Source organism: Lynx rufus, unplaced genomic scaffold (assembly GCF_022079265.1).
Source record: "Lynx rufus isolate CCGP_SWC_20201006 ecotype Redwood Valley unplaced genomic scaffold, mLynRuf1.p SCAF_24, whole genome shotgun sequence".
Classification (NCBI taxonomy): domain Eukaryota; kingdom Metazoa; phylum Chordata; class Mammalia; order Carnivora; family Felidae; genus Lynx; species Lynx rufus.
Genome location: NW_025814839.1, coordinates 682,440 through 706,977, shown reverse-complemented (window position 1 = coordinate 706,977; position 24,538 = coordinate 682,440). Strand labels below are relative to the sequence as shown.

Sequence of the window (24,538 nt, the reverse complement as noted above, 5' to 3'; positions counted from 1 at the left end):
TAAAATTTTTAATTTTGAGATAATTTATAGATTCACACCCAGTTGTAAGAATTAATACAGAGAGGTCCTGTTTACCCTTTACCCAGTGCCCTGGCAGTAACTTCTTGTAAAACTGTAGTACAACTCACGACTCAGATGCATTGACACAGAGCATTTCCATGCCGCAGCGATAACTCATGTTGCCCTTTTATTTATATTTATTTTAAAAAAATTAAAAATTTTTAATGTTTATTTATTTTTAAGAGAGGGAGAGAGACAGAGTGTGAGCAGGGGGCGGGGGTGCAGAGAGAGAGGGAGACACAGAATCCGAAGCAGACTCCAGGCTCTGAGCTGTCAGCACAGAGCCTGACGCGGGGCTCGAACCCGTGAGCTGTGAGATCATGACCTGAGCCAGAGTCAGACGCTTCACTGACTGAGCCACCCAGGTGCCCCTATTTTAAAAAATTTTTTAATGTTTATTTTTTAGAGAGAGAAAGAGGCAGGCAGAGACAGAGGGAGACACAGAATCTGAAGCAGGTTCCGGGCTCTGAGCTGTCGGCACAGAGGCCGATGTGAGGCTGGAATTCACAAACTGTGAGATCATGACCTGAGCCAAAGTTGGACGCTCAACCAACTGAGCCACCCAGGCGCTCCACATGTTGCCCTTTTAAAAAAATTTTTTTTTAATGTTTATTTATTTTGACAGAGAGAGAGAGAGACAGAGCATAAGTGGGAGAGGGGCAGAGAGAGAGAGGGAGACACAGAATTCAAAGCAGGCTCCAGGCACCGAGCTGTCAGCACAGAGCCCGACGCGGGGCTCGAACTCACGGAGCGTGAGATCATGACCCAAGCTGAAGTCGGACACTCAACTGACTGAGCCACCCAGGGACCCCACCTGTTGCCCTTTTAAAGTCCTACCCACCTCACTCCCATTCCTAGCCTCAACCCGTGCAATCGCGAATCCATTCTTCATTTCTATAATTTCGTCATTTCAAGAGCGCCCTATAAAGGAAATCATATATGCCCTTTTGGGTTGACTTTTCCACCTTAGCCTGATTCTCTGGAGGGTCGTCCAAGACGTTGCACATATCGGTAGTGTGTTCCTCTGGTGACTGAAATCTCATGGTTTCAATGTGCCCAGTTAGGTTAGCCATTCACCTGTTGAAGGATATCTGGGTTGCTTCCAAGTTTGGCTATGATGAGTAGACGTTTGTGCCATAAAGCCATTTGCGTGTGGGGTTTTATGTGAACGTGAGTTTCATTTCACTGGGATAAGTGCTCAGGAGTGCAGTTTCTGGGTCCCATACTACTCGCATATTTAGTCTTTTTTTTTTTTTTTTTAATTAATTGCCGTGGAGCTGGCTGTGCCGTCTTCTATTTCCACCTGCAATGTATGTTCCACTTTTTCTGGATGTTGGCCAGTATTTTGGTATTATCACTATTTTTAAAAAATTGTAGCCATCATGTAGCTCTGTGATGATCTCGTGGCTTTGATTTGCATTTCTATATTGGGGAATGATGCTGAGAATCGTTTCGTGTGCTTCTTTGCCATCTGTATGTCTTTTTTGGTGAGATGTCTGTGTTTTTGCCCATCTTCTAATTATATTGTTTGCTTTTTTACTTTGAGAGTTCTTTATATGGTTTAGATACTAGCCTTTTGTGGGATACGTGCTTTGCAGATATTGTCTCCCAGTCTGTAGCTTGTGTTTTCATTCTCCTAACAGCATCTTTTGCAGAGCAAAAGTTTAAAATTTTGAGAACCCCAATTTATCAAGTTTTCCTTTTACGGATCATGCTTTTGGTGTCAAGTCTAAGGACTCTTTTTGCCTAGACTGACATCCCAAAGATTTTCTCCTTTTTTTCCCCAAGTATGTTATAATTTTATATTTTATAGGTAAGTCTGTGATCAATCTTGATTTTTTTTGTTTTGTACAAAGCGTGAGGCTTAAGGTGAGGCTAATTTCTCCTCCTCCTCCTTGACTATGGCTATCCAATTGCTTCAGCATCATTTGTTGAAAAGGGTGACTTTTTCCCATTAAGTTGCATTTGCACCTTTGTAAAACACCAGTTGGTCATATTTGTATGGGTCTGTTTCTGGGTTTTGTGTTCTGTTGATCTATGTGTCTGTAGCTATATGCTAAGTCTTGAAATTGGGTAGGTAGCCCGATTCTACCCATTTTTTCTCTTAAGCAAATTGTTTTGGCGGTTCCAGTTTCTTTGTTTTTCCATATAAACTTTAGAATAATCTTGTCTGTATCTACCAAAAAATGCTTGCTGGGATTTTGATGGGAATTGTGTTAACTCGGTATATCAGTTTGGGGAAAATTGGTATCTGTACTGGGTTGAGCTTTGGGATCCATGAACATGGTATATCTTTCCATTTATTTAGATCTTTGATTTCTTTTTTTAAATTTTAAAACATGTCTTTAATGTTTATTTACTTTTGAGAGAGAGAGAGAATGAATGAATGAATGAATGAATGAATGAATATGCAAGCAGGGGAGGGGCAGAGAGAAAGGGAGACAGAATCTGAAGTAGGCTCCAGGCTCCAAGATGTCAGCACAGAGCCCAATGTGGGGCTCGAACCCAGGAACCATGAGATCATGACCTGAACTGAGGTTGGACGCTCAACTGACTGAGCCACCCAGATGCCCCTGATTTCTTTCATTAGCACTGTGTCATTTTCAACATACAAGTTTTGTACGTGTTTTGTTAGATTTATGCTGAAGTATTTAATTTTTTGTTGAATGGTTGTAAATGATACTGTGTTTTTAATTTTGGTGTCCACATGTTTGCCACTAGTCTATAGACATACAATTAATTTTTTAACGTAATTCCGTCTGCCTCCATGGCCTTCTCTGATGCGATCATGACAGGCATGAGGGGCAGAGACATTGGGGTGCCTCATCACAGTTTTATGAAGGTGGAAATCTAGGCTCTTCAGCTGGCTCTTACCGGAATGAGTTTGAGTGAGGTCATGGTTTTGTCTATGGAGTTTGGAGTAGAGCAGTGACTGTGTAAAATTTTCTGTCTTGCCAGGATGTCCCTTTCCTGGTCCTGTGGCTAAAGAGAGCAGGCTTCTTTTTGGACTTTGGAATTTATGGTTGCCAGCTTCTTCAGCTCCGCATCTGAGATATAGAAGGAAAAAGAACCCAGGAAATTCATCACTGTGAACCCTTGGGTCCCAGAGTGGGGACCCAAGGTCCGTAGCCAGTTGGCTTCTCTCCACTTTTTAGAGTCTTATGTTTGTTTGATAGATAATGTGCAGGGTTCTTAACTGTGATTAGCAGGAGGAATAAGGAAAAGCACATCTCCTCCCTCTTCCTGGAAGTAGAAGTTCCCTTTACTTTTTTAAAAAGGCATTTTTGCTCTTCTTTTTCCCCCTTCTTCCTCTTTCCCTTATTTTCAAATCTTCTCCCTTCTTTTCTTTGTCATTTCCTTCTCTTCTTCCTATCTCCTTTGTGTGGAAAACATGTATGTTTGGACTTGGGCTCCGGAGCTAAACCCCTGGGTTAAAAGTCCAGCTCCACCCACGTGACTCAACCTTGTGGAGGCTCAATATCCTCATCTTTAAATTCAGCATAATATTAGTACCCAATTCACAGGACTGTTGTAAAAAATTGATGACAGAATAATATGCTTAGACCGCTATGTGACCGATCACATGTGTTTAATCCAGGTTTACTATTCATATTATTCCTGGTTATTTTTCTTTCTTTAAAAAAATTTTTTTTAATGTTTATTGATTTTTTGAGAGTGAGAGAGCATGAGCACAAGCAGGGGAGGGGCAGAGAGAGAGGGAGACACAGAATCCGAAGCAGGTTCTGGGCTCTAGGCTCTGAGCTGTCAGCACAGAGCCTGACGCAGGACTCGAACTCACAAACCATGAGATCATGACCTGAGCCGAAGTCGGAAGCTTAGCCGACTGAGCCCCCCATGCGCCCCTGCTGGTTACTTGTCTAAGCAGCAGGCCAAAGGCGATGTACGTGGATCCGGGTAGAGTGTAGGTTCAGGTTGCCATGCCAGTGAGAAGACAGCAGAGCTGGACCTTCTGTTTCTCCTCACAGTGCTTTAGATGATGATTTGCTAAAATCTGAGCAGGAGAAATGTATCGTTCAGTTGACTCTGAGAACAGGGCTCCTTGTCCTGGTCCCCAAGGGTGCTATGTGGATGTTTGCTACCACGAATACCCAAGGGGATGGAATGAACATGGTCTCTCCTGGGAAGGGGTGCCAATATTAACATTCTGGATGTAGGTCGGCAGGGTATGGACAGAAAGAGCTGAAAGCCAAGTATCTTTTTCTTTTCTCTCTCTCTCTTTTCTCCTTCCAAAGGTATTGCTGACTACATAACTCGGTGCAAACAGGCCATTGGGAAATTCGAGTCCCTTGTCCACCAGATTCATAAGAATTCAGACGACATTTCTTCCAGGCTGACGTTAATAGAGTCTGTAAATCTCTTTAAATATCCAGCAGCTAAAAGTGAGGAAGAACTCCCAGGTAGATATGATTTCTTATTTCTCTGATTACAGAAGAAATTAAATGAAAGAACCCATTGGTCATGGCTGCGTGCGCACAGGCGTGCACCCCCCCACCCCTCCCGCACGTTTGTTTAGGAATAAGACCATTCCTAAAGGTCTTAGTCATTTACTGGAAAGGATCATGAGTAATGCTTGTGGGGACCAGTAGTACTTTGGCAATAACTTCATAACAGTAACACAGATTGTGTTTTTATGGGCTCACGTTTACTTGTTCAAGCAACATCTTTTAAGCGGTCTTAGATGAGTCTAAAAGCAATTCAAGAAAAGCAAAATTGCCCAGAGAGAATAAAAGCCGCCTTTTGCACGTGGTGTGCTGTGGCACACGCAATGCACATCCCTGTGTTGTCATTTATTCTTTTACTTAGGGCGTGTCGTGAACTTTTGGTGTTGACGTATTTTCTGCTTGCGGTCTAGGTTAGAGGCTGCTTTTGTATTTTTAAGATCTGCAGTTAGCGTTTGGATGGCTCTGCGAGTAACATCCCTCCCCGTGTTCACGAAGGACTGTAACCGGTGTCTTCCTCTTCAGGCGTGAAGGAATTCTTTGAGCACATTGAGCGAGAAAGGGCCAAAGATGCGGACCACATGGTCAGGTGGTATCTTGCCATCGGGCCTCTGCTGACCAAAGTCGAGGGTCTGGTCATCCACACCAACACAGGCAAGGCTCCCAAACTGGCCTTCTATTACGAATACTGGGAACGTAAAATTTATGACGTCTTGACAAAGCTCATCCTGAAGTAAGTCTACCTCGTTTCCTGTCGTGAAGGCAGTGTGCATAGATTAAAGGAGTTTACGCACGGGAGTAGTTAAAGGAAGGGTCATAGAGTGCAGAATAGAAATGATTTGGACGGTAAGTCTGCTTTCTGGTCAAAGAGTGCTCACAGGAGGGAAGGATGGCTTTCTAATTTGGCTCACGTTCTTGTCAGGCCCCTCAACGTTCGGAAAAGGAAATTATCCCTCGTGGGATCATTCTGGGAAGCCGCCCTAGGACATTCAATGTCTTCTATGTGAAGGACCCCCGAAGAAATTTCTCTAGTGTCCCTTTTGAGCTTAGCCTCCTGAGAAAGTATTATTTTTCTTTTTGTCTTTTGTTTTTTGTTGTTTTGTTTTTAAACGGTGTGGATACTATGGATTGCTGACTTGAAAGATTTCCCTTTCTCCTTGACTGCTAGGAAACTTAGAACCAAATTTGTAGCCTAAATGCAGCAAACGTAGAAGTATTTACGATTGCATTGTCAGTTACGTTCTTGTGACTCTAGACTCTATACATACCCTCTGCATATATGTATGTATTTGAACTAACACGTATGAGAGCTTACTCTGAAGGCTCTTGTTATACTCCTTTTACAATCTCACCCTTGTTTTCCGGACACAATGTGTTGGAAGATTAAGCGACTTTCTTAGCCTCAGTCACACACACACCTTGTAAGAAGAACGGCTAGGATGCGAACCTGGTCCAGCATCACTTTGCTAAACATCTGTGATACGTGTCTCTTTATTTTATCCCACTTTGAGTTTAGGGTCTCTTACTACAGTTAAAGCATTCTTGTGAGCTGCTGAAGTTCACTTGGGAACAAGACGTTAATAAATAAAATAAATACCTTTGGTCGTCTTGCTTCCTGGACCCAGTTTGACAAATTTCACTAAGTTGATCCTTTATAAAAATCTGTTTTCTACACGTTTCATTTATCTTCTTTTTTTTGTTTTGTTTTTCATTATTGCTTCTTAGATTCCTGCAGCAGCTTCTTACACAGGGCACCTCCTATAGTGTTTCCTTTTTTAATATGCTATGCTTTCCCTTGATCCGTCTGTCGATCCGTCCATCCATCCATCCACTCATTCACTCATTCATTCACTCACAGGTTTCTTAGATCCTGCGTGTGTCAGGCACCAGGCCAGACAGGGCCCCTCTCCTTCTGGATCTTTTCCATCCTCATAGGAGAGACACAAAACACCAGGAACCCAGACATAACCAAGATGATTTCTGTGAAAGAAATAAAGCAGCACAGTGTTTTGGGACAGGAAACGGAGTGGCCGTTGTAAGGGGGTGCTCAAGAAAGCCACCCTGAGGCCGCGTTTTAGCTGAATCCTGAGGACCAGGAGTGGGCCACAAGAGGGGGGCCCTTTCTGGGAGAAGACAAAGCCAGTTTTATGACCATCTTTCCCGAACCATGTGGAACAGCTTTTGGAAGTCATCACTGTTACTCAGGTGTCTTTCAACTAATAGATATTCACTTCCCAAAAGTGGAAATGAACTACCTATAAGTATAGGCCAAAACGGGGGCACATAATAAAACTCAGTGCGCATTGCCCGCTATGACGCCAGAACGTCTTACTCCACACAGAGGGTTTTCACGTGTGACTTGTGTGACACCAGCCGTTTCCGTCAAGTGTTGGATAGACTCCACTCCAGTGAGTCCTGGGTCTGTCTGTCTTTTTTTTTTTTATTAACCCCTCTTAGGAATTTGCAGTCTTTTAATTCTTTAATCCTGGGAAACGTCCCTCTGTTCCAAACGGACACCATCCTGACGGCGCCCGAGATCATCCTCCACCCCAACGCGAATGAGATCGACAAAATGTGCGTCCGTTGTGTCCGAAATTGCGTGGAGATCACCAAGGTAAGGGCGGAGGGGTCTGTGGATCCACAGCGGGGCTTGTGGCCACCGGCCGCCAGGCCCGCCGGCTTGGGGGAGCACGTCGCGGAGGCCGCGGAGAGCGTGGGCTCCGCTCTGCTTCTCGTCCAGACTCTTGCCCTCCTCTGGGCTCCTCTTCCAGCCCTCCTCTTCCAGCCCTCTTCCAGCCCTTCCAGCAGCCTGGGTGTCCCAAGGCTCGATCCAGGCTCCCTTGTCTCCTCTCCGTGTGATCCCGACCGGTCTCGTGCCTTTTAATGCCATCCTCGCCCAGACCTCTCTACTACCCGCCCCGCTCTTCAAGTCTCTTGCCTCCTCGATGTGTCCCCTGCGACCCTGGTGTTGGCAGGTCCCAGGTGGAATTCTCCACTTCCCGTCTTGCACCCTGCCCCTGCCCCCGGTTTCCCTACTGCGGCAAGCGGCGCCCGCAGCAGCCCAGATGCACGAGCCGGGAGCCCAGGAGCCGGCCCTGATTCTAGGGTTTCCTCTCGTCCACCTCTGTCCCGCCCATCGGAGGTCTGGTTGAGTCCCGGCATCCCTCCCCTGGACGATCGCACGTTTCCACACCCCCTCCTCCACCACGGGGCGGGACGGGGGGGGGGGGGGAGGTCAGAATTCTCTTCTTAAAATACGAATCACTTCACGTCAGATCTCTTGTGCGACCCCCCGACGACTTCACGTTGCGTTCGGACATAAGCCGAACCCCTCACTGTGCTCCCAGTCTGGCACCTGACTCGCTACGTCTCGTGCTCCCCCGCGCTCAGCCCCACCGGCCTCCAGCAGCAGCACTTGCTCCTCCTTGAAACGGTTACGTGAACTCTTCCCTCTGCCTGGAGATTTCTGCCCCCAGGCTTTTCCCTGATGGCTCCTCCTCGTTGTTCTCTATCCTATCACCCGGTCCATCTTCTTCCCATCACCTACCGCTACCTGACCTTTTCTTACTTCCCCGCTCGTCTATCCATGACTCTCTTGTGCCACTAGAATGCAAGGTGCATGGGAACATGGACCTCGTGTGTCCGTCCACCTTTGAATCCCCAGCACCTCCAACAGCATCTGGCACATAGCTGGCTCTCAACTATGCAAATGGGGTCAAAGGAGTGTCTGTTGGCCAATAACCCATAGTTTGCGTCTCACCAACAATGGGAAAATGGGACCATTTTTATGGATAAGGGATGTCACATTCCCTCAAGACACTAACATTTTCTTAGTTGGTTTGTTCAGAAAGTCAAATATGTTTCAGGCATTTTTTAAAGCATAAAAAAAGTGAGTATAGATCTAGATAGGGAAGTTAATTTAACTGTACTTGGAAATTAATAAATTGCATATATTTTATAATCTGTGCAAGTAAAGTTGTTTATTAAACCTCAGTTATGTAAATTCTCATACGTTATAGATTTTTATATAACTGCATCTTTGAAGAGGGAAACAAACAATTTCCAAGGAGTAAATAAGTAGGAAAGACTCTCTGTGAATCATTCTGGGTATTTTTAAATTTTATTTCATTAAAAAAATTTTTTTAATGTTTGTTTATTTTTGAGAGAGAGACAGAGCACGACCGGGGGAGGGGCAGAGAGACAGGGAGACACGGGGTCCGAAGCAGGCTTCAGGCACCGAGCTGTCAGCACAGAGCCCGATGTGGGGCTCGAACTCACCGTGGGGGGCCCGATGTGGGGACCGTGAGATCATGACCTGAGCCTAAGTCGGACGGTTAACCGACTGAGCCACCCGGGCGCCCCAACATTCTGGATATTATTCACAACATTTTATACCAATTTAACACCCCCCTCACTGGATGGATTTGAGGCTCCTGGTGAAGCCTGCATTATTTTATGTTCATAAATGCTTTCTTTCAAATAAAAAAGAATTTTTACCTGTCCTTTCATAAAATGTCAGAAATGTACTTCCTTAACAAAAATCAGCTTTTTTTTTTTTTTTTCAACGTTTATTTATTTTTGGGACAGAGAGAGACAGAGCATGAACGGGGGAGGGGCAGAGAGAGAGGGAGACACAGAATCGGAAACAGGCTCCAGGCTCCGAGCCATCAGCCCAGAGCCCGACGCGGGGCTCGAACTCACGGACCGCGAGATCGTGACCTGGCTGAAGTCGGACGCTTAACCGACTGCGCCACCCAGGCGCCCCAAAAATCAGCTTTTTTGGACGAGGTTCTGTTACTGGCAAGACTGACTCCCGAAGTCACGTGACTTTATGCATAGGAAGCAGAATAAATGCTGAAGTGCTGTCCTTTTCCCTGGTTCTTCTTTCACCAGCATTTTGTCCGATGGATGAATGGCAGCTGTATAGAATGCCCTCCTCAGAAGGGGGAGGAAGAAGAACTCGTTGTAATAAGCTTTTACGATGATATCTCCCTGAACCCTCAGATAATTGAACAAGCCGTCATGATCCCCCAAAACGTCCACAGGATTCTGATCAGTCTTATGAAGTACCTCCAGAAATGGAAGAGGTATCGACCTCTCTGGAAGCTGGACAAAGCCATCGTGATGGAGAAGTTCGCCTCCAAGAAACCTCCTTGTGTGTCCTATGATGAAAAGTTGCAGTTCTATTCCAAGATTGCCCAAGAAGTCATGCGCCACCCCTTAGTTAAGGACGAGCATTGCATCAGGCTGCAGCTGGGGCCTCTGGCGAGCACGGTGCAGGAAAACGCCAGGTCCTGGGTGACCTCGCTGGGAAAGCTTCTCAATGAGTCAGCCAGGGAGGAACTCTATCACCTCCATGAAGAGATAGAGGTATCGCTGGGGTTAATTACACTACTTCTCGTGAAAATCGCGTCTCCGTCGGGGACTGTGTTTTCTAGGTTTATTTGGTGTCCTTTGACCTCTCTTTTGCAGAGCCTGGCGAAAAACCTGAAGAAGAGCCCCAGTACCCTTGAAGACCTCAAGTTTGTCCTTGCAACGATTGCAGAAATTAGAAGTAAATCTTTGGTCATGGAACTGAGATACAGGGATGTCCAGGAGCGATACCGCACCATGGCAATGTATAATCTCTTTGTGAGTGAACAGTTTCCTTTCTTTAAAAGGATTTTTTTTTTAATGTGTATTTATCTGAGAGAGAGAGAGAGAAAGAGAGAGAGAGAACATGCATGAGAGGGGCAGAGAGAGAGGATTGGAAGCGGGTTCCATGCTGAAAGCAGAGAGCCCGACGCCGGGCCTGAACCCACGAGTGGTGAGATCGTGACCTGAGCCGAAGTCAGACGCTTAACTGACTGAGCCACCCAGGCGCCCCATGGATTTTCTTAAGCATTTTTACAGTTGGGTTGAATTCTAAGACCCTTTTCGGAAATACTTCTCAACGATGACTTTAATAAAATTTAAATGTAGAGCAACCCCACAGTTATTCAGAATAATGAAAACAGATTATTTCTTGGTCTGGTATGGCTCAGGCTGTATTTTTCTTTGGAGATCATGTCAATTCTCCCCCTCCCCTCCCCCTGTTTCTGGTGTTAATTTCCTTTAATAAAGGGCTTTCACAAAATAAGCAGGAGGGAGGAGAGTCGGAGAGGATTAAGATGATACAAGAGATGGGTAGCGGTAATAATTCAGTTGTCTTTATTACAGTTGTTCAGGGTGGCTCAAAGGAACTTTAGAAGTCCCTGGAGGAGTTTGAGGGGGCTGGCCTCTCCCTGAAACTGTATACAAAATTTTGCATACTGTGCCTCCCATTCACGCAGAAAGAATCAGCTGGAGAAACAAACTAGAAGAAGCAAATAGCTGTCGTAAGTCTGCACTTGCATCAGACTTGTATTGCAGCCTTTATGTTCCTTGACTGCTCTGAACACCTTCACTGAGCAGTCACCCTGAAAGCTAGAGATCCTCTCGTCATAAAATTGCACAGTATGCAAAACGTACACTTTTAGAATTAAAATAAAAGTTCCCAATTTTGTCTGTTTCCTTTAGTTTTTTACTTTTTTATTAAAAAATTGTTTTTAAATGTTTTTATTTATTTTTGAGACAGAGACAGGGCATGAGCCAGGGAGGGGCAGAGAGAGAGGGAGACACAGAATCTGAAGTGGGCTCCAGACCGAGCTGTTGGCACAGAGCCTGACGCGGGGCTCAAACTCACCAGCCGTGAGATCATGACCTGGGCCGAAGTCGGACGCTTAACCGACCGAGCCACCCAGGCGCCCCTTTTGTTTCCTTTATTAAGTAAAATTATTTGAAACTCCATTAGGTTCTGCTTATATTGTCTGTGTGTCTCTTGGTTTCCTTCGAGTCATTTTGATCCTTACCTACCTGTTATTTCTGATTGAGTTCTGGACATTGTACATGACAAATTTGTAGAGAGAGTTGGAGGCTCCAGATGTTATACTTCATCAGGGGAGATTTCTTTTTGCTTCTGATAGACAGCACAGCTAGATGCATCAGCAAGCTAAGATAACCTTATTTTAATTAGAGATTAAGTTGAGCTGAAACTGGGTCCTAGTTTATGGCTTATCTCTCTACGGTATCTCTCTTTCTATCTGTGTTATCTGCTTATTTTTAAAAATGATTTTATCCTGATTTTGTTTTCATCATAAATATATAGTTTTTCTTTCTTTTAAAAATTATTTATTTATTTTTGGGAGAGCACAAGCGAGGGAGGGGCAGAGAGAGGTGGACAGAGGACCTGAAGCGGGCTCTGCGCTGACAGGCTGACAGCAGCGAGCCCGACGCGGGGCTCGAACTCACGAACCCTGAGATCATGACCTGAGCTGAAGTCGGGCGCTCAACCGACTGAGCCACCCAGGTGCCTCAAATATATAATCTTTCTAATTCAAGCAGTTTTTTTGTGGATTCAAATGACCGAGCCTGCTGTTGTCACAAGTGGAAATCCCCAGGCGGTAGCTTTGACCGGAATTTCAGTTCCAAATTTCTGGCCATTTATTGTTTGTCCTGTTTCTTTGTCAAGCCTCCTGATGCAGAGAAAGAACTGGTTGACAATATTAAAAGCGTGTGGTCAAATCTGTTCAATGAGTCCGTGAATGTGGATCATTCTCTTGGGGGCATAAAGAGAACGTTCACAGAGGTACCTTTTACATTTTTTACTTTCTGAGTAAAGATATGGACAAATGCCCGTCGGGATAAATTAATGCAACCCTGCCCTTTGCAGATTACTCGAGGTGAAATATTAAACTACAAACAGCAGATAGAGGAATTTGCAAAGCGTTTTTATCGTGAAGGCCCTGGTTCTATTGGTGATGATCTTGATAAAGGTAAGAACATTCACGCTGGGCTTCCTGAGGTAGTGGAGTATGTTTTGCTTAAGGATGTTATGGGACCATGGAATGAAGCAGTGGTTCTTAACCTTGCCTGTACACTGGGTTCACCTGAGGATCCTGACAAACCCGGTGACTCCTGGTGTCCAGATCCAAATAGTCTAATTCTCTTGTTCTGGGGGTGGGGGGGGGTGATCCAGATGCCAAGACTTTTAAAACTCTCATGGGAATCTAATGTGCAGCTCAAGTTGAGCCACTTAGAGGGATAATGTGAAGGAGGCAAAATTTTCTCTTAAAAAAATTTTTTTTAATGTTTATTTATTTTTGAGAAAGAGAGAGACAGAAAGAGAGAGGGAGAGAGCGTGCGTGGGTGAGGGGCGGAGAGAAAGACACAGAATCCCAAGCAGGCTCCGGGGTCTGAGCCGTCAGCACAGAGCCCGATGTGGGGTGCAAATGCATGGACTGTGAGATCACGACCTGAGCCGAAGTCAGACGCTTAACCGACTGAACCACCCAGGAACCCCAGGAGACCGAATTTTCTAACTGGAGAGTTTTGCATATGGACCTGGCCGTCTGGTTTCCGTTAGAAAGAGAGATAAAGCTGTGGTAATTCTAAATGTGTCTTCCTGGATGGCTTCTATTTATTTACTTATTTGCCAGGAGTAGAACTTTTAGCCATTTTTGAAAAGGAGCTCACGAGACATGAAAAGAACCGCCAGGAGTTGGCTAATGCTGAGAAACTTTTCGATCTTCCGATTACAATGTACCCAGAGCTGCTCAAAGTGCAGAAGGAGATGAACAACCTGAGGACCATTTATGACCTCTACGAAGCGCTGAAGGTGAGCGTCCGCCCACAGACCCCGCCTCCCCGAGGGCAGTGTGAGAGTTGACTCGGCCAAGCGGGTTTTGGTGCCGCCTTAATTCAGAGCCCGGGGCGGATTTCATGGAAGCTCTCGCTTTGGCTCTTGGGAAGTAGTAACTGCCAATGGATCTGGGGTCTCCATTTGGGGTGATGGGAAAGTTCTGGAGCTAGATGGGGGTGATGGCTGCACAGCATGGTGAATATACTCGATACCGCCGAATCGTACATTTATAAGTGGTTAAAATGGTACATGCTGCGCTATGTGTATTTTTCCACAATAACAAGAAAGAAAATTCTCTTTGCTGGTTGGGGCTTGGTTAAGGAGTGGGGTGAACCATTTAAGAAATTAAAAGAAATTAAAAGTAGCAGATGGCATGACATTTGGATGCCTCTCTTTAACATATGTTCCCGGTGCAAATTCGTACCATTCCTTTATTCATCCCTCCGTCTCTTCACTCTGTTCGGTACAGCCCAGTGCTGTGCTGGTTGGGAGTAGGGTCCAGAAAGGAGGTGCGTCTCCTCATCCCACTCCTGCCCTTCTTGAACCCCCAGGAGAGGCTGACTGCGTTAGTCTGGGTTCTTCCAAGAAACAGAACCGATGGGCACCAAACAGATTTATTATAAGGAATCGGCTTATATAGGAATGGAGACCGGAAGTCCCAAGGTCTGGGGTCAGCAGGCTGGAGACCCAGGACAGCTGATGGGGTATCTCCAGCTCAGGTCTGAGCTTGAAGGCAGAAGACTGATGTCCCAGCTGGAAGACAGAGAGAGAGAGAGGATTCTCTCTCACTCAAGTTTTCTCTCTAGCCCTTCAGTGGATTGGATGAGACCCACCCACAGAGGGGAGGGAAATTACCTTTACTCAGGCCACTGTTTCAAATGTTAATTTTACCCAGAAACACCCTGGAAAACATTGTCCAGAATAATGTTTAACCAAATATCTGGGCACCTGTGGCCCAGTCAAGTTCACACATAAAATTAACCATCACACTGACCCACGAGTGAATCGCCATACTGCTCTGATATGTGACAGGAATATGGTAGACAGAGTGCCATGGGGCCCAGAGGGGGAAGGAGGTGGCCCAGGGAGGTGGCCTTTGAGCAGGACTCTGAATCAGTTTTTTCCCCGGCGTGGCCATCGGATTTGGGGCCCATCCTACCCCAGCATGACCTCATCTTATATCTGCAAAAACCTGACTTCCAAATAAGATCACATTCTGAGGTCCCAGGGGGACATGAATTCTAGGTGGCGGGGGGGGGGGGGGTGGGCAAGCTTCAGCCCCCGTACACCCGGGAGTGGGATACACGGAGAAGAAGAGGGGCCGAACCTGGAGCACTCCAGCATTGCATACCACGGGAAGATGCCCGAAAAGGAAGGGAGGACAAAGAGTGGCCTGGGAGGTAGGATAGGGGGACAGACTGACGAGCGTGATGTCTTGGAAGCCGAGTGACGAAAGCATTTCAGGGGGCGGGACTGTCAACTTGCCGTGCGTCCGATCAAGTGGGAGGGCGATTAGCAGTGACCGCCGCGTCTCACGTCATGGAAACCACTGTGACCTTGGAAAGAAACGTCTCGATGGAGCGGTGGTCATGGACGCCTGATTAGAGTGAGTCCGAGGGATTTGCCCACAAGAAAAGGAAGCACAGGTCCCCGCAAAGACGTTTACATGAATGTCCACGGCAGCTTTATTTGCCATAGCCCAGGACCAGGAAAAAACCCAATACCCCCCAGGTGGATGGCTAAAGAAACTGGTACATCCATCGCGTGGAATGCTACTCAGTAGCAGAAAGGATTGGACTGCTGATGCACCGGGGCGACAACATGGACGGGTCTCAAAATCTTCTTGCTGAGATATAAGATCGTACATCCTGGATGATTCCATTTACCTAAAATTCTAGAACGGGCCAACGAAGTTATCACGGCAGAAAGCGGGGCAGCATTTGCCCGGGAATGGGAGGGGGGTTACAGAGAGGCGGGAGGAGACCTCTGAGAGCTACGAAGGAGTTCACGATCTCGACTGTGGTGACGGTCCCGTGCGTGTGCACACAGGCCAGAGTTTGCGACATTGTGCACCTGGACACATCCAGTTGTGTCCGCACGCCAGCCGATCCTCAATAAAGCTTGAGGAAGAGAGAATGGGAAGAGAGGAGTCAGAAACCCCAGATCTGGACAGCTTTTCCAATGTGTTTTGTTGCAAAGGGAAGCAGAGAACTGAGGAGCTGTGTGTGGAAGGGAGGTGGGGTCAGGATAGTTTGTTTTAAGACGGGAGAAATTAGAGTGGGGGTTTGCATAGTGATCCAGTAAGGAGGAAACGTGGGTGAGAGGAGACAGAAGGGAGACTTCCTCGAATGATGTCTGGTGTCCATGAGTTGGTGGGAAAGGGTGGGGTTGGGACGTGGCCTCAGGTAGGAGGCGGGTATGGTCATACGGGGAAGGCAGATGCTTCTAGTGGGAGATGTTGAACGTTCGGTTAAGATTGTGTCGGTTTCCCCGGGGACGTGCACAGCAAGATCATCAGCGGAGATGAGGGCAGGGGGGTGGCTGGTTGAGGCTAACAAGGCAGGGGTGAGGTGGTGGTCTGGAAGAATAGGCCCCAAGGGAAAGCCGCATTAGGGCCCTGGATTTAGACTGAGGCCAGTGAGAGAGGCTGAGTGTCCTCAGCCATCATGGTTGGCTGCCCTGGTGTAGGTGTTGAGCACTGAGGAACGTTGAGTGTCGAGGAGCGGATTTAACCACAGTTGTGGTTTTCCAAATGTACTTGGTGAAAGAAGGGATGAGAAAGAGTGGAGGGAAAAAGGCCTTGTAATGATTGCCAGGCTGTAGGTTCAGGCGTAGAAACTCCCAGAAGTACTTTGGTTTCTTTATGATTTCATTCTAATTTATCACTTGAATTTTTGCAAAAAAGAGGTAATACATTTGTGGGTGTCATCTCAAAATAATTCAGAAAGTGGGGCACCTGGGTGGCTCAGTCAATTAAGCATCCACCTCTTTGATCTTGGCTCAGGTCGTGATCTCACAGTTTGTGAGTTCAAGCCCCGCATCAGGCTCTGAGCCTACTGGGGATTCTTTCTCTCCCTCTCTCTCTCTGCCCCTCCCCTGCTTGTTCTCTCGCTCTCTCACAATAAATAAATAAACTTAAATAAATAATCCAGAAAGCTGTTTGAGCTTTTAATATCTTTTTAGAAGACCAAGAGGTGAAAAATAGTAAATGCATCTTCAGGTCCTTTATACCTAAGTCAAAAAAAAATTACCATGTGTATATTTCATCAATTAACACAGTTTTCTGTGAAATACATTTTGTGACTCGAAGCAAATCCGTCAAGCCTGGATGTCACCGGTTGTAAATGCAAATGATTCGAGATGGTAAATTTCACGCAAGACAGCACTTCTTATGTTAAATCTCAGGAAAATACATCATGGAAAATCTTTTGGGTGTGATAATCAGGAAGGATTATCTAAATTATAAGCGTTTTGTAACCTTAGCTGCTTTTTTCGGGAAAGAGAAGATGTTATGATCACACCTGAGTGAAATACTTGCTTTAAGGTCTCAGCAGCTCCGTGATTTCAGAGATGCCTGTTTCTGATTTTATACTTCTCATTTTCCTCCCTTGGAAAGGAAGACATATTTTTGGATTCCACACATCCTTTGAGACAGCATTATTTTGGCGGGGCCTTGACAGAGGTTGGAATTCTTTTGTTTGTATTTTGGAGCCTTTAACCGATCATTCCTTTGTGAGTCTGAGGTTTTTGTGGCCAGATGGGTGATGATATCTGAAAAGGAGGGAGCATGACCACGTGTTGAGTAGCGGCTGTTCCAGTCAAAGGCAGTTTTGTTACTGGGACTATTTCTTGTCCGTTTCTAGGTTGCAAAAGAAGAATGGTCTCAGACGCTCTGGATCAACCTGAATGTTCAGTTCCTCCAGGAGGGAATTGACAGTTTTCTTAGGTCCCTCAGAAGGCTCCCCCGGCAGGTCCGAAACCTATCCGTGGCCTATCATTTGGAAGCGAAAATGAAGGATTTCAAAGACTCAGTTCCTTTACTACTTGACTTGAAGCACGAAGCGCTAAGAGACAGGTTTGTTTTGTCCTGTTGGCCGTTGTGGGGGGGGGGGGGGAGTTTTAGTTTAAAATCTATCCTTGCTTAGGTCTGATGACAAAGTACAAGGTTTCAACAGCAATGCAGAACGCTGAAATATGCAGGTAAGAGTTTTATGGTATTGTTTCCATGTGAAGTTTCTATTCAATTATCAGCTGTAAGGATTCTCCAATTTTTTAAACTTGTTTTTTTAAATCTTTTTTTACAGTTTATTTCATTTATTTATTTATTTATTTAGAACGTGCACGCGCACGCCAGTGTGGGAGAGGCAGAGAGTGAGGGGGAGAGAGAGAATCCCAAGCAGGCTCTGCACTGTCAGCTCAGACAGAGCCTGATGTGGCTCTTAAACCCACGAACCATGAGATCATGACCCGAGCTGAAGTCAAGGGACGGACACTCGACAGACTGAACCACCCAGGTGCCCCTCTCCTATTTTATTTTATTTTATTTTTATTTTTTTTTTCAACGTTTATTTATTTTTGGGACAGAGAGAGACAGAGCATGAACGGAGGAGGGGCAGAGAGAGAGGGAGACACAGAATCGGAAACAGGCTCCAGGCTCTGAGACATCAGCCCAGAGCCTGACGCGGGGCTCGAACTCACGGACCGTGAGATCGTGACCTGGCTGAAGTCGGACGCTTAACCGACTGCGCCACCCAGGCGCCCCTATTTTATTTTTTTAAAACAAACACTGCCAGATATAAACTCGCATTCGTGGATGCTTCATTCTAACGGTTTAGAAAAAATAGCAAGGGGTCTAGATCAGCGCCATCCAGCAGAAACACGTGACCCAGACATGTCATTTAAAATTTTTCCAGCAGCTGCGCCAAAGTAAAAGAAAACGGGTAAAAATAATTTTAGTAATATATTTTAACTAGCCCAATATATACAAAACATCATCATTTCAGCCTGTAATCAATATGAAACATTACTCCCAAGATATTTTATGCTCTTCTGCAAAAAATATGTTGCAATATGGCATGTATTTTACGCCTACAGAACCTTTCAGTTTGGACCCCCCACAGCTCAGATGCTCAATAGCGACACGTGACTTGTGGCTGCCATACTGGACAGAGCAGGTGTCGCTGGTTTTTCAAGGGAATAACCAGTCCTGAGGGTGCGATGGAGGAGATTCGCTCCTCATTTGTCCGTGATGGTCCAGACGTGGCCCCACGCGGACAGGGATTAGTAGGAGCTTTGTGAGTCACGTTTTCTCTGCCGTGATCCTCTCTTCCTCCATCGTGTTTCCCAGCACGTGGGTAGAGGGTCACGGAATGGCGTCCAATGATGTCATTCTGCTCAGCAAGAAAGCCACGCCAGACAGTTCCCTTCCAATCCTCGTGATGACGTCAGTGAGTAAGCCTCTCTTCGGTGCCAGGTGCGTCTCTGACATCTCTCTACACCCGTGGATCTCCCTTCAGCAGGTGCAGGTGGCCCTCAGCCCGGGGCGACATAGGTTCTAAGCCCGTCTTTGTCACTGTTCTACAGGGCCACTTGGGTGCTCACTTTGATCTATGCATTCCTCAGTTTTCCCAACTAGATAGAAGAAGTATCTTCTAGCTAAAGTTCCCTGTTCTTTTGACGCCACAACCCAGTACTTCCTAGACTTAGATCATTTCTTAACCATTTTTGTCCCATCTCCGCCAATATCACGTATACTGTCACTACTCTGTTTCCCATCAGCTTATTTTTTTTTACTCGAGTGTGTTCTAAGAAGAAAGTTACACCACCATTATAAATGGGAAACCAAAAGCTTTTGCCATGAATAGAAAGTAATTATAAAAATAAAAAACATTTAGGGCCTCCTGGGTGGCTCAATCAGTTAAGTGTCCGACTTCGGCTCAGGTCATGATCTCACGGTTCGTGAGTTCGAGCCCCGCGTCGGGCTCTGTGCTGACCGCTCGGAGCCTGGAGCATGCTTCTGATTCTGTGTTTCCCTCTCTCTCTGCCCCTCCCTGACTCATGCTCTCCCTCAGTCTCAGAAATAAACAAACATTAAGAAAATTAAAAAAAAAAAAAGGCAAATCCACAGGCCAAATGCAAACCTTAAAAGAAGACCAGATCGGGTGGAGCGCTTTGTGCTCAATGCTTCCACGTGCACAGATCCTCCTGCCTATAGGGGATCCCTTCTTACTGTCTCCATCACTTGGTGGTTTTTCGCATAGCTCTCAAAGCAATTTGTGATTATTTAATGCACAGATTTGTGTTAGCGTGTGCTGGCCGTGTCCCCGAGGACGTGGTAGCGTTCCCGTGGGCAGGAGCCTTGCCCTTTGTCACGGGCACCTCTGACGGCTAGCCCGCTCACTGCCTGGCGCAGATCTAAGAGTGAGATAAAAACTGACCAAATGCACGGCAGCTCACAGCTTTCACCAGGGTCTCAAACAGGCTGAGTGAGCCGACAGAGGTCAAGAGCACTAGTCTATAGACTCTGTGACGGAAGCAGGTCCCAAAAAGTTAAAAGCTGCCTATTTTCTTAGATGGTTGGGAAGACTAGCCATGCAAGAGTGTTTCTTGACAGAGGTTGTTTCCTGGGTTCGATTCTGGAAGCCAGGGGGATTTTGGAAAACTTTGGAGATGCAATTCCAATGATGTCCTCAATGAATGGGGTTTGTCCTGTGATTTAAGTGGGAATGACGAAATCCATCACTGAATCCAGGAAGCACAAAGGTTTTAATGCGGATGCTTTCAGGCATTGGAAAGAACTTATGGAAAAAACAGGCGTAACGTTTGAAATGACAGAGACGTTCACCTTGGAGAACATGTTTGCCATGGAACTTCACAAACACACAGATGTTCTCAGTGAGATCGTCACGGCTGCCATCAAGGAGATCGCCATTGAGAAAGTAAGGCTGTTATAAAACAGCTTAGAAAAGAAAACTATTTTTATCTTAATTTACTTGAATTCCAGTATAGTTAACATACAGTGTTATTAGTTTCAGAGAATTTTTTTTTTAACGCCAAGAGAAAATGTGTTCGTTCTAGTACTTGTATTTGAGTAATAAAGAATTATTTGCTCTAGGGGAGTCTGGGTGGCTCAGTCAGTTAAGCATCTGGCGCGCTCTCGCTCTCTCTCTCTCTCTCTCTCTCTTACATTTATTTATTTTGGAGAGAGAGTGAGAGAGAGCGAGCACAAACAGAAGAGGACCAGAGAGACAGGGAGACACAGAATCTGAAGCAGGCTCCAGGCTCTGAGCTATCAGCACAGAGCCCGATGCAGGGCTTGAACCCACAAACTGCGGGATCATGACCTGAGCTGAAGTCGGATGCCTAACCGATTGAGCCATCCAGGTACCTCTTGTCTCTTAATTTCAGCTCATGTCATGATCTCACAGTTCTAAGATTGAGCCCCGAGTCGAGCTCTATGCTGAGTGTGGAGCCTGCTTGGGATTCTCTCTCACTGCCCCTCTCTCCTGCTAGTACTTTTTCTTTCTCAAAAATAACAAAGTAATAAAAAAAAGTGAAAACAAGAATTATTTGCTTAAGAAATAGGACTTCTGCCTTGGTTAAATTTTTGTTGTTCTAACTTATCATTTCACCTCCAATGTATTTATTAAAGAAAGAATGGATGTTGATGGTACAAAACTGACCAAATAAATCACAATTCTGCCGCCTGAAGATAATTATTTCAGCGTATATGTAAAAACGCAGGGGAGACACGTGCAACCACATGCATATACACACATGCGCACACTATACAAATACCCACACAAACGTGTCAACGTACCTGCACATAGTGTATATACCCATATACATACATGCACATGCGTGCACGTGTACATAAATGCACATACCACACAGACATAGGTACACGACACCACATATACGTGTGCACATACACATCATACACACATACATGTAAATAGCGATGCAGCTGGTTTTTGAAAATATAATCGTAAATAGGCATATTACTCTGTAATTTGATTTTCTTGCTTAACAGTAAACACGGGAGCAGGACCTCCCAGGTATGCAAGAGGCAGAGTAGGAGACTTAGACCCTGGTTCTAGAGCCAAGTGAACTGGCCGAGCTGTTCTTTGAGCACCCGGTTCCCATCGCTCTAAAACGTGGGTAATAGCCCTTACTTCACTAGCTTTGAGCACCGAAGGTGATCACATATGCAAGTGCTTGGTAAGTAATGACCAGGGTCACCGTGACAGGCTCTCCACTTACCTGGGAAACTGACACAGACTCTGGCTTGAGCAGTTGACCAAAGGCAAGCTCAGGAAGTTGCTGTGGGGTTTGGAGTTCTGTTTTTCCAACGTATGTGCCCGAACCACTCTTTTCGTATTCCTGACCAGGCTGTGAAGGAAATCTTGGACACGTGGGAAAGCATGAAGTTCACCGTGGTCAAGTATTACAAAGGCGCACAGGAGCGGGGCCACGTCTTGGGATCGGTGGACGAAATCATCCAGTGCCTTGACGACAACACAGTCAACCTCCAAAGCATCTCAGGAAGCAGATTTGTGGGGCCTTTTCTGCAAACCGTTCACAAATGGGAAAAAACACTTTCTCTAATAGGGGAAGTCATTGAGGTGAGAGAAAACCAGGAAAGCACTTTTGTATGAGAAGATTTTCTGCTCAGACACTGATGACTCTCTGACATACTTTTTCTGGGTTGATGTATTCTGGGGTGTGTGGGGGCACGATTACAGGAGTCCATCTGGGTTTTTATTTCAACAAATGCATTTTTAACTTCCACAGTTCTTCTTTTTCATATGTCCCTATTCTTTTTTTTTTTATAAAGTTTATTTTGTTTTTGAGAGAGACGGAGAAGTACGAGCGGGGGAGGGGGCAGAGAGAGAGGGAGACAGAGAATCCTAAGCAGACTCTGAGCTGCCGTGCAGAGCCTGACGAGGGGCTTGAACCCACTCATCTGTCCCTTTTCTTGTTTGATTCTGTCCTGTTCTTGTTGCCAGGATATACTTTTACCTCCTTTATCACACTGAAGAATTCAAACATATTTAAAGCCCTTTTCAGATTTCTCCATATTTATTCTTTTCTCAAGCCAGGATTTTCCTCTTTTTTGTGTGTGCACGTGACCACCTTTCATGGTAGTGGGTTTTTCTCTTTGGTGATTTATTTATTTTTAAAGTTCATCTCACATAACAGGTTTTTACCTGTGCTTGCTTCACTTTGTCACATGTTTTTGCAGTTTCTCCAGGTTGGCACTGAACAAGGTGGCTTGGGGCTTTCTTCTTTTGTGGGAGATACTAGTTCAGACCTCTGTGAGCAACCCAGGTTCATCTCACCATTTTTTAAAATGTTTGCTTGTTTTTGAGAGAGAGAGAGAGAGAGAGAGAGAGAGAGAAAGAGAAAGACACAGAGCACGAGCAGGGGAGGGGCAGAGAGAGAGGGAGACACAGACTCTGAAGCAGGTTCCAGGCTCCGAGCTGTCAGCACAGAACCTGACACGGGGCCGGAACCGACAAATTGTAAGCTCGTGACCCGAGCCGACGTTGGACTCTTAACCGTCTGAGCCACCGGGCGCCCCTCATCTCACCATTTTTGCATGGCTGTCTCTTTCCCCCTCCCCAGACTACAGGCAAGTGCCTGTTCCATGGGACTGGCTAGGGGGTGTGGTCCAGGCCCTCACCCCTCTCACACGTGTGCTTCCTTCCTTTGCTTGCTTTTTTATTTTTTAATCTATGGCTTTTCATTAGGTAGGACATAGTACTGTTTTTTTTTCTTTATTAAATGCTTTTTAAAAAACGGAAGTGAAATTTACATAACATGAAATTAATCGCTTTAAAGTGCACAATTTTATGGCATTTAGTACATTCACAATGTTGTGCAACCATACCCCTGACTAGTTCCAGAACATTTTCATCATCTCAGAAGAAAATCTCATACCCATTAGAAGCAGTCACTTATGTTTCTCTGTCCCTCTAGCCCCTGGCCACCACTGATCTGTTTCCTGTCTGAATTAATCTATTTTGGACGTTTCACACAAATGGAATCACGTAACGTGTGGCCTTCTGTGTCTGGCTTCTTTCACTTAGCGTCCTATTTTCTTTTTTAATTTTTTTAAAGTTTATTAATTTTGAGGGAGAGACAGAGTGAGTGAGCAGGGGCGGGGCAGAGAGAGAGGGAGAGAGAGAATGCCAAGCAGGCTCTGTGCCATCAGATGGAGCCCAGTACAGGGCTTGAACTCACAAACTGCAAGTTCATGATCTGAGTCCAAGCCAAGAGTCAGACGCTTAATGGACTGAGCCACCCAGGGCTCCGCAGCGTCCTGTTTTCAAGGTTCATGCACGTTGTAGCGGGTATCAGTGCCTCGTTCCTTTTTAGGGCTGACTCGTAAGTCCACTGTGTGGAGAGACCACATTTTGGGTGTTCGTTCTTCCGCTGGCAGCCGTTGGGTTATTTCCACCTCTTGGCTGATGAGCAGAGTTCCGCCGTGAGCATTCACGTACAACTGTTCGTTGAGTCCCCGTTTTCGGTTCTGTTGGGTCTATGCCTTGTGGGTGCAGTCGTGGGTCACATAGCGTTTGGCTCAGTTTTTGCGCGGGCTTCTTTGTGATCTGCCCTTTATTCCTCTCCTTAACGAGGCTCTCCAACCCCTGCTCACAAGTAGAAGCTTCCTCCCTGTCTTGGGCTGCTGAAGACTTTGCTTTTGCTTTTGAGTGTGGCCGTGTACCTTAACATACATAGCTCCACTTTCTCCATCATTCTTGTGTATTTGGAAAGGAGGGTATGCACTCGCTCTGCCACCTTGCCTGGGAACACTTTTGACCTGAGTCGATGTGGATCTGTCCCGCGTTAGGGTGGGATTTTGCCATACGTACCTCGAGGTACCCATGCTGACGTTGACGTTGTGCATTTCCAGATTTGGATGCTGGTTCAGAGGAAATGGATGTATCTTGAAAGCATTTTTATCGGTGGAGACATCAGGTCGCAACTTCCAGATGAGGCGAAGAAGTTTGACAACATCGACAGAGTATTTAAAAGGGCAAGTGTGACTGGCTTCTATTTTAGTCATGAAAGGACACTGATGAGAGATACTTTTAGTTATGTTTCTGCGTGTAGTGTTTTGTCTATTAAGTAGCTTCTGAATTTCTTAAATCATTATATATGACCTTAATCCGTTCAGTAAAAATTTCTCTTGGGTATCAAGCCACTGGCATACGGCACTGGAACTTTTTTATATTTATTTTTCATTATAAAAGTAACACTTAAAAAGCCTGGAAAATGCGGAAAGGTAGAAAAAAATGTATCTTCCAGAGTTCCG

At 45.7% G+C, this 24,538-nt stretch overlaps 1 protein-coding gene across 1 annotated transcript in view; it reads left to right on the top strand.

Moving 5' to 3' along the window:
• DNAH10 (dynein axonemal heavy chain 10) overlaps positions 1-24,538 on the top strand; it is a 144,675-nt gene that overhangs the window by 43,533 nt on the left and 76,604 nt on the right. The window contains exons 17-28 of the mRNA XM_047088495.1: positions 4,314-4,478; positions 5,046-5,253; positions 6,978-7,134; positions 9,414-9,890; positions 9,993-10,151; positions 12,049-12,165; positions 12,250-12,352; positions 13,016-13,194; positions 17,082-17,293; positions 20,003-20,156; positions 21,609-21,842; positions 24,137-24,259. Coding sequence (XP_046944451.1) covers positions 4,314-4,478; positions 5,046-5,253; positions 6,978-7,134; positions 9,414-9,890; positions 9,993-10,151; positions 12,049-12,165; positions 12,250-12,352; positions 13,016-13,194; positions 17,082-17,293; positions 20,003-20,156; positions 21,609-21,842; positions 24,137-24,259 — 2,288 coding nt within the window. The remainder of the gene's footprint in view (positions 1-4,313; positions 4,479-5,045; positions 5,254-6,977; positions 7,135-9,413; positions 9,891-9,992; positions 10,152-12,048; positions 12,166-12,249; positions 12,353-13,015; positions 13,195-17,081; positions 17,294-20,002; positions 20,157-21,608; positions 21,843-24,136; positions 24,260-24,538) is intronic.